We start from the raw sequence: 10,599 nt of genomic DNA, 5'->3' as shown, positions 1-10,599 counted from the left end.
TTATTACAGTAGCTAAGACCTTAAGTAAAATTTTAAATATAAATGTTGGTTGATGGCATTGTAGCCTCATTCTTGGTGTCAGAGGGAAATCTTTGTACATTTCAACATTTATATAAATCAATATGACTTTTATCTAGAGTTCTTAAAGAGGATATCTTTAATCAGTCAGGGAAATTCTTTTCTATTCCTAGTGTTCCAAGAGCTTTATCATAAATGCATATTGTTTAAACATAAAAATCTGGGTTTTTGAGAGTTTATTATTTTATTTTTCTCCTTTAATATTTTAATGTTGTTATTTACACTGACTGATTTTGTTTGTTTTCATCATTCCTAGAAATATCTTTATTTCAAGTGCTCTTAAACACTTCTTTGCATGCATTACAGATAGATATAACTTCCACTCACTGGTATGGCGCTGTTCTCAACGCAGCTCACAAGTGGCATCTTAGAAATGTCTTAACTACAAGTATTCTCAAACACTTCTCTGAATGAATTTCAGAATGGTTGTAACTTCCATTCACTGATATAACACTGTTCTCATTGCAGCTGGCAAGCAGCATCTTAGAAAGTGTTCTTAAAAACTTCTCTATGTGCTTAACAGAATGGGTATAAATTTATTTTACTCATAAAACACTTTTAAATGCAGCTTGCAATTAGTGTTCTGAGAAACACCCTGTGTGTGTGTGTGTGTGCGTATAAATCAGCTCTTTCATTTTATTTGTTTTTTATTGATATATGCACGACTTAAACCATTATACTAGTTACAGGTGTACAATCAAATGATTTGATATTTGTATATGCTGTTAAATGATCACCACTATGAGTCTAGTTACAACATCCATCACCACACAGTTACAGTGTTTTTTCTTGTGATGAGAACTTTTAAGATCTACTCTCTAAGTGACTTTCAATATACAATACAGTATTATTAGCTACAGTCACCATGCTGTATATTACATCCCCAGGACTTATTTATTTTAGAACTGGAAGTTTGTACCTTTTGGCCACTTTCACCCATTTCACCCAGCCCCATTCCTGCCTCTGGCAACCACTAATCTGTTTTCTACATTCATAAGTTTGTTGTTTTTCAATTGATTTTCAAATATTGACATTACCTTACATCATGAGAACCCTTTTTTGTTTTGTTATGTATTACCCTTTTATAGATCATTGGACTTCATTTTTCAATTTTCCTGAAATTTGCATCAACATTTATGAGCACCATGTGTCTGTAATGATCCTTCTTACATACTTAATAGAGCTTATTGTTAATCTATCTGGGCCTGGAGTTTTCTTTTTAAGAAGGTTTTTATTTATAATTAATTTCTTTTAAAAGCTAGAAGGCTATTTATATTTCCCATTTACTTCCATTTTATTTATGATAATTTGTATTTTCTAGGAAGTTAAACATTTCAACTACATTTTTATATTGAATGGCCTAATGCTGTTCATGGTACATTCTTATGATCTCCTTAAAATGTATATGAACAATGGGGATATCACGGTTTTTCATTCTTGATATTGGTTAGCTGAGAAATCTCCATTTTATTTTTTCAGTGAAACATACGAGAGGTTTATCTGAATTATTAATCCTATTACAGAACGAGCCTCTGGCTATTCTACTTGTTATATGTTTGCTTTCTTTTATTAATTTCTGTTCTTGTTTTTGTTATTTCCTTCCACATATATTCTTTTGGCTAAATTTGTTGTCAATTTTGTAATGTAATGTACATTTGTAATTACCCGAATTTAGTGATTGTATCAGAAATAATATGACTTTCTCACTTTCTAATATATTCATTTCAAGCTATAAAATTTTCTGCAAGCATTTCTTTCCACCCAGCACACAAACTTTTATATAAGCAAACTCATTATTAATCAAAGCATAATATTTTCTGATTGCTTTTGTGATTTTTTTTCATTGACCTGTGGGTGATTTAGAAATATACTTATTAATATCCCGACCTATAAATTACTTTTCTAACTTTTTAAAATTGATTTCTTGCTCGATTTCAGTCTGGGGTCGGAGAATATACTCTGAATTATTTCAATCCTTTGAAATTACTAGACATCTTTTAGGTCCAATATGCAAATTGTAATAAGTGTCTGGTGTGCAATTTTCACGGACTAGATTTGGTGAATGTAGTGTTTTTATACACATCAATTAGATCAGCAGTATTAATAGCGTATCGCAATCTATCACCTTGCTCTGTTTTCCCCCCTTTGCTTATTCAATCAATTACATCCACGCCCTCTAGCGGCCAGAAATATTAATGCACTTTATAACGTTCCTTGTGGGAAACCAACATTTATCCAGGCAGTCGGGCGTGATTGCTCACAATTCTCTTTAATAATTGCCTAAACGTTTTGGAGGAGGAAAGAAACAGGGCAAAGAACATGGAGAACTATATGAGTACTTTTATGTCTTAAAATATAAAAATCACTCTTTCTTCAAGGAACGAAGATTCAGATTAATTCTGTCATTTTTTCCCTGTGGCCACAGCATTCAGTTCTTAGTGTACACCTGGCATAGCATCTATGTCCTCTTCTAAAGGGGAAGAGACAGTAGGACTCCATCATCACGTGACATTCTACTCCCATCTCTGTTCATCTTTCTTTTCCTATCACCTGGAAGCAAAGTTTCTTCCTTCCTTATGAATATATTTAAGGCTATACATTGTGCCTCTATGCATGGCTGTAGATGCATCCTAAGTGTTTTCATAAGTCACATTTTCATTGTCAGTTGAAATATTTTTCATTTTCTTTGTGATTTCTTCTATAACTCATAGGTGATTTAGGTTATTTAATGCCCCTTGAACTCTCAACATATTAGCTATTTTCTAAGTCTTTCAAGCATTTACTTTTCATATTTATCCAGTTTCTATCATGGTTCTGCATGGAGCTATCAGCCTTATAAAAACTATTTAATCTGGGTTATGGCTAGAAATTAAAATTTAAGTATGTTTTAGGTCTGTAATATAAATGAATATGAATAAATTCTGTTAACCACACTACACTATACACATAGCTGAATTCTTGGCACTTATAGAAAAGCTTTCAGAATATTTCTTGAAATTTTCTGTTTGATTACAATATAGCTATGTATAATTTTCATAATCAGAGTTTTTGTGATACTATATTTGAATGTCTTTAAGATAATTTATACCTTTTTTTTTTTTTTTTGCTGTACGCGGGCCTCTCACTGCTGTGGCCTCTCCCGTTGCAGAGCACAGGCTCCGGACACACAGGCTCCGCGGCCATGGCTCGCGGGCCCAGCCGCTCCGCGGCATGTGGGATCTTCCGGGATAGGGGCACGAACCCGTGTCCCCTGCATCGGCAGGCGGACTCTCAACCACTGCGCCACCAGGGAAGCCCTATACCTTTTTATATCCATATTAAAATATGGAATTAGAAAGACATCTTTGAGTATATTTTTTTTATCAAGTTTTTCACTCATGGTGACTAGATTTTTCAAAACAGCCTACCCTCTCCTAGGATAAGCCTAGAGGACTCCTGTCCCATGCAGACACCCATGCAATTACAAGTGATGTGGGAACAAAAAGTGCTGCACAAAGGTACCTAAAACTGATCTTCTCTTCATGATAATTAATTAATTGTGCCTGGTTTCAAAGCCCAACTTGTTACTTACAGCTTTCTTGAGGTATAATTGATATACAAAAAACTGCACATAATTAATGTATGGAATTTGGTGAGTTTGGACTTCTGGAGTTGGAGAAAACTGCCTCTGTAAAATTCAAAATAAAAATCAGTTTTTCCATCAGTATAAGAAAATAAGTACTTATTCCCTACCTCTTATGTGCCAGGAACTTGCAGGGATCCTATAGATATATTACTGCTGTATTCAGGCAGCAGAAAATGGAGCTTGACACAGTCACTGTAGTCACAGTGATTCTAAAATACAAAAGAATTTTATCTCAAAGATTGTCCTTGTAACAGGCACTGTTCCAATAATTTTATAATAATTATTTCATTTATTGCAACAAACCTGTGAGCTGATCGCTCTTATTATTGGTGGTAGCTCTTGTTGTTTGCCAGATAAGATAAAAGAGTGATTAATTTGCCCAAGATGAATTCCTCAGAGAGCAGTGCATCCTGGATTTGAACCCCTGATGCCTTATTCTAGACAGTTGCTTTTAATCCCCCCCCACAGTAATGCCTAAATGTCAGACCTGAAGTAGGTGTGTGTGCTGGAGGAAACTGCTTGGAGACAAATGTGTATCCTTTAAATATGGACACATGAGCCACATGGGGCTGGGCCCAGCAGGCCTGAGATGTTTAGAATAAAAGACTGTGGGGGTCTCCGGTTCTTTTCCACCCATGGCCATAGTCCACCTCAGAACTAGTCTCCTGCCTGTCAGGCTTTTGTTACACTGCCCGGACTGTGTCTCAGCTCTGTCAGACACCTCCCCCTTGTCATCTGTTCCCTGGTGACCAGGTGCTCAGCCCAGCCTGCTCAGGTGGAACACTACTTCCCTTTGTTCCACTTGGACACCCCAATGCTGACCATCCAGATCTCCTGCTGCCCTGAACACCACTGTGTACACAAATTGGTCTCAGCCGGGTCCCAGACTTGGAGGCCCTCAATGGTTTTTTGGGAAAAGAGGGCTCAGCTGAGCCAAATAACTGGAGACAGGATCAGATGTGTATTCTCAGAGACTGTGTGAAAGCAACATCAGTGCTCACATTTAAAAAAAAAATCAGGATAAGATTTTGAAGTATGATGGTCAGAGAAAATTCTCTGAGGATAGAGATTTGACTGGGATGGAAAATATTTGATCATTTCTCTCAAGACACATTGCCTAATATTTCCAAGTATTCAATCTCAGATGATTTTTAAAATCATGGGGTACAATTTTAGTTTCTAATAGTGAACATGGAATATGTCATTGTAAAACGAGATGTGCTTCACTGTGAGATGGCAGGACACAAACATGATTGGGAGCCACACGGGGGGGATCTGAAAGTAAATACTGTCCCATGCCAACTGCATAGCTGGGTAGGTTAGAAAATATTATTTTTCTTCATTTCTTCATGTTTGAGGAGAAGGATGGTCAGATACTATTTGGAATTTTGCTGTCCAACAGTAGCTACTACTCAGCCACATTTCAAGCGCTCAAGAGCCATGTGAGCTAATGACTACTGTACAGGACAACACATAAAAAATCATCATGGAACATCCTATCTGGTGGTGCTGGTCTATAAAAAGGTCAATCAAATTAATTTAGACATGGTGTTGAGAACATACTACCATTAAACAAATAATAGATTTATATTCCGGATTTTTACGTTTGTGAATTTGTGGAGAGCCTGGTATATAAGCCCAATATCTGTTTCAAGCCATTTTCTGTAAAAATTCGGGGGGCTGTCAAAGGAATATTCATTAAGCAATGAATTTAGAGGAGAACAAAGAATGCAAGTGAGCCAAATTTTGAAAGAATTGGCATCCTAAATACAAAACTCAATATAAAGGAGGAAAATATAACATCACCAAGACTTCCTAGATTCGCAGTGGAAAACAGCAACATTCTCTCATGATTTATCAAATGAGGAAAAGTTTACCTTCTGAAAATACTGAGCCTTCTACTACATGATCAGAATAAACCTCAATTTCTTTAGGTTTTCAGAAATAAAATGATTTTAATTTTTTAGAACTTTAATTCCAAGGATAGTTAACTTTTAATGTTATAAATGTTATGAATTCTAAATGTCTATGTATCATTGATTGTATACATGTATATATACATATAAATATAAATACAAATGATTTTGTGTATTGCACTACCATTCATTGTCTTTTCTAAATGTGTTTAAGTCTAATAGTTTATCAGTAAATTATTCTTATTTTTCTGCTGTCTTCCATTAATAATTCCTTTGCGATTCTAACATCTTTTATTTCTTTGTTTGCCTTATTGTACTGGCTAGGACTTGCAATAACACATATAGACCTTTTTGCCTTTCTATTTATTTCAGATGGAAAACCTTAAAAGCTTTCATTTATGGAATTGTTTTTAATTACAGATTTAATTTATCTAACAGATCAATACTTATGTTCTTTATTTCTGGTCCTCTCATTTTTATTAATAAATATGTTTTTAGAAATATGACCACTTCACACAAATTTTCAAATTTAATGGCCTAACCTTGTATCTGATATCCTCACATGATTTTTAATATCTGTTATTAATGTAGTGATACCACTTTTTAAATTTCTGATCTTGGTTATTTGAGCCTTCTTCATTTTTTCTTGATAAATTTCATGAGAAATTTATCAGGTTCAATAATCATTTCAAAGGATTTTGATTAATTCCCCCTACTTCATGTTTGTTTTTCTTTAATTTCTTATCTCTATTATTTACTTCAATGTAACTTATCTGCTATATTCATACTTTCTTCCATTTTAAAATATAAATTTGGACCATAAAATTCCCTCTAAGAAACTTGTTTAAGCAAACAAAATCCAATAATATATAAAATGATAATAAATCATACCAGAAAGCTTTATTCTTGGAAAAAAATGGTAAGTTAAACATTTGAAAAATCTGTCAGTGCAAATAACCGCAATAACACAATAAAGAGAAAATAACGTGATCAGCTCTTAAGAAATGCAGAAAACTACATGATAAAATTCAGTATACATCCATAAGTACTCTTTATATTTAGGAAAATATTTTTTTACTAATCTATTAAAATATATCTGCAAAATGACAGCTCAGGCGTGGAAATTAAAAAGCACCACTCATAGGCAGAAGGGTAGAGAATATACTGTGAAAGGCTGGCCCAGCACAATACCGTACAAAACTGGGAGAAAGAAAGAAAGGGAAACAAAGAGCCACTGTGAGTTAACCAGCAAGAGAAAATAAAAGCCAAAGGGGACACAAAGGGGACAGTGGCTTATTAGGCCAGCATCAGGACCAATGAAGTCTGCAGCTTCTGCACAGTGGGAGGGGAGCCCTGCAATCCACAATAACCTGAGACAGCTGAAAGGCGCTAAAGTGGCCTCAGATCAGAACCCTGCTCATGCCTCACTGGCGAAAAGCCTTTCCAACCTAAGCCCATAAGAATTTCCAGAAAACAAAGAGCAGAAGAAATCAGGTCTTGTCAACACAACTAAATAAATAAGGCTTCCAGCAGTGACAGTTAAGAAACCCAGAAATAAAAATAATTTAAAAAATAAGACACACAGACATAAAACGGAGTGAACAGACAAAGCCTTTATAAAATTCATGTGTGAGATGGTTCAGAAATAAGATGAACTTTACACGGGAGCAATAAAAAAACACGAGGATTATGATGCTTTCAATAGACACTATGAAAAAGCAACGAAATCAATGCGTGTGAAAGAACACTGGAACAGATTGCATTAAAAACCTCAAAGCGCTGTGATTCCTTCGCTCAGAAGAGCCGCGGGATGGCGAGGTGCCGAGCGCAGCAGAGCAGGGGCAGCGCCGGAGCGGAGAGCGGGCAGCGTTGCCGGCTGCGAACACAGGAGGAAGCCGGTCACCATTTCTGCCGGACCAACCGTGCACCGACCTGGTGGAGGACTGACGTTGTTCCCACAGGAAGTGTCCGCCGCGCCTGCTCAGAAAGGAAGTAGGAACACAGGCACAGGAAGCAGGGAGCGGGGGAAAGTGAAAAAAGATGCACAACTTCTAGGGAGGAGCCCACGAGCTGGCGCCTGGCCTCCGGGCCTCAAGCCCGAAAGGAAGAGATACCAGGGAAGTTCCGGCACCATTTAGGGGCGAAGAAATGCCATGGAAGAGCCTGCAGCTCCCACAGAACCCCACGAGGCAGCTGGGGCCTCTGGGGGTGCCGAGGCAGCGGGGGAGGGCGTCCCCCGGCCCAGCGTCCCGGTGCGCCCAGCCTCCCGGTGGTCTTCGGCTCCAGGCCCGGCCCCCTTCCGCCCGTCACGTCTGAGGCCCGCCCAGGCCTCATGGGGAGGGGCTAGGCCCAGATGGCTGCAAGGCCGGAGCAGCGGCAGCTGGACAAAGCAAGTCGTCTGCAGGTATTATCTGCATGGGCTGTGCAAGGAGGGGGAGAACTGCCGATACTCCCACGACCTCTCGGGCCGGCAGGTGGCCAGCGAAGGCCACGGTTTGTTGCCCCAGGCCTCTGCAGACAGTGGCCCCAGCACGGCTGCGCACATGGAGCCCCTGCCTCAGGAAGTGGCGGAAGCCCCCCCTGCTGCGTCCTCACGCTCCTTGCCTCTGATTGGCTCGGCTGCTGAAAGGGGTTTCTTTGAAGCTAAGACAGACAATGCAGGCCTTGAAGCTGCCGGAGGAGCAGGTGCAGAAGGCTGGGAGGGTGCCGTTGAGTTTGTTCCCGGGCAACCCTACCGGGGCCGCATGGCCCCTTCTGTCTCCGGGGCTCCTCTGCAGAGCTCGGTGACTGAGAGGGAGCAGATTGCCTTGGGCATGGGGAAGCAGCTTTGCCGCGATGCTATGGTGGGGCAGTGCTTTCGTGGGCAGAGATGTATCTATCTCCACGGAGATATATGTGATATGTGTGGGCTGCAGGTCCTGCACCCTGTGGACGGTGCCCAGAGGGCAGACCATGTAAAGGCCTGCATTGAAGCACACGAGAAGAATATGGAGCTCTCGTTTGCTGTGCAGCGCAGTGCGGACAAAGTGTGTGGCATCTGCATGGAGGTTGTCTATGAGAAAGCCAACCGGAATGATTGCCGCTTTGGCATTCTCTCCAGCTGCAACCACACCTACTGTCTTAAGTGTATCCGTAGGTGGAGGAGTGCCAGACAGTTTGGGAGCAGGGTCGTCAAGTCCTGCCCGCAGTGCAGGGTCATCTCCACCTTTGTCATTCCCAGTGAATTCTGGGTGGAGGAGGAGGAAGAGAAGCAGAAACTTATTCAGCAGTACTTGGAGGCAATGAGCCACAAGACCTGCAGGTATTTTGCTCGAGGCAGGGTCTGCCCATTTGGAGAGAACTGTTTTTACAGACATGCGTTCCCTGAGGGCCAGGGAGAGGAGCCTCAGAGGCAGGGTGCTGAGGCGTCCAGTACTTGCCGTGGTCAACGTTTCGAGCCTCTGCAGGTGGGAGAGGGCAGCATGCCCTTTAAAAGCAGTAAAAAAGAGCTTGTCATGCTTTGGCTGGCCAATCTGTTGTGTAAGTGTTTTATTTCACTGGGAGCTAGTGAGCTCCCCTTCACAGAGGCCCTATGGGACTTGCGTCATTGTGAGCTGGAAGAATATTTCAATTTGAATCTGTGGCATTATGCTGTGGCATGTTGTCTGGTGTGCTGAAGCTCTGTCATCTGCTCTTGCCTGTGTTTTGTTTATAGACACATCTGTCGCAGGGGCTGTGGAAACCATTTGTATAGAGCATCCATCACTGTTTTCTTGCCCATTCCCATTTCTTGCTCCCCAGGATTATGGCGTTTCACTGTGTTAAAAAGTAACAAAACGTCCTTAAAGTTACTGTTTGGAGAAATTAATATGACTGTCAGTTTATGGTTTATTTTGTCATCTCTGTTTTCAACAGGATTGACTCAGTTCTAGTCTAGTGTTTACAGAATTTCCACACTCATTTTGAAGCCCCTCAAGAATAAATGTGACAGGGTGAAAGGAGAAGTCTTAACTGAACAAGGAGCTTTTTGCTACTTCAGTCTTAAGAAATGGACCCTCGTGGGGCTTTGTGGTGCAGCTTCAGCATCTCTGTTGTTTACACGTCTGTTTCTTCCCCTGTTCCCCTTCAAGTGCACTCTTTAACTTGTGGTTACCTTGTGGTTTTGTGTTTTACTTGACCAGAACCAGGTGCATATGTTTACATGTTTTTATCCTGTTTAGCTTGATGTGAAATTATTTATATTTGGAAGTATATATTTAAGAATTCTATATATACATACATATGCATATTAATGTGTATGAAAGTTATGTATTTGAAAATATATTTAAAAGGTGTATACCATAATGTTTATTTAATAAAATAAATACAGAGCTGGAAGCTGAAGGTCAAAGGCTGATAGGATTTGGTGTTGTGTGAGTGTGAGGTACATGAATAATCATTCTGTCCCTTTCACAGCTTCAGTGATTAGCATCTAATGAAAAAAGCTATTTGAGTGGCTCTATCCAAATGTGAGACATTTACAAAATATGACATTGGTAATTCCTGTGATGGCATTAATAGCTCATTGCTGTTATTAGTACAGAAATGTGAATTCCTGTGCAGTTCAGCCACCACCTCATTGATCTTTATAACAACACAGTCCTGGACTCAGATACACAGTTCTTTGTGTTCAATGTTTTGTGTCATCTCTAGACATTCCAAAGAAGGGGCTTTTGACAAAAGTTTTCAACATAAAAGGGACAAGATTTTAAAAGATAAAGAACAATAAACAGAATGCAAGAATAGAAAGATAATAAATGAAATATAGAAAGGGACAAAAGCTAAATGCAATAGTAATTTGGAAAGTTTGTAACACAAATACACCGTAATTATATTAAATGGAATTGGTTTAAAAACGAAAACTCAAAGATTAGCAGACTTGATTAAAATTAAAATAAAACTATATGCTGTTTAAAATACACACCTACAATGGAAGAATACAGAAACATTATAAGTAAAGGA

At 39.2% G+C, this 10,599-nt stretch overlaps 1 protein-coding gene across 1 annotated transcript; it reads left to right on the top strand.

Moving 5' to 3' along the window:
• The first annotated feature begins 7,679 nt into the window (after nt 1-7,679).
• On the top strand, nt 7,680-9,824 carry MKRN3 (makorin ring finger protein 3). Its single transcript, XM_060095112.1, has one exon. The coding sequence runs from the start codon at nt 7,773-7,775 to the stop codon at nt 9,273-9,275; it is 1,503 nt and encodes a 500-aa protein (XP_059951095.1). The 5' UTR covers nt 7,680-7,772; the 3' UTR covers nt 9,276-9,824.
• Nucleotides 9,825-10,599: the final 775 nt, after the last annotated feature.

The sequence above is a fragment of the Mesoplodon densirostris genome, chromosome 4 (genome assembly GCF_025265405.1).
Source record: "Mesoplodon densirostris isolate mMesDen1 chromosome 4, mMesDen1 primary haplotype, whole genome shotgun sequence".
NCBI classification, from domain to species: Eukaryota; Metazoa; Chordata; class Mammalia; order Artiodactyla; family Ziphiidae; genus Mesoplodon; species Mesoplodon densirostris.
The sequence above is the reverse complement of the archived record's forward strand: the minus strand, read 5'-3'. Positions and strand labels throughout refer to the sequence as shown.

Excerpts from the sequence above, each read along its gene's own strand:
- MKRN3 (XM_060095112.1), top strand. The coding sequence starts at position 7,773 with ATGGAAGAGCCTGCAGCTCCCACAGAACCCCACGAGGCAGCTGGGGCC.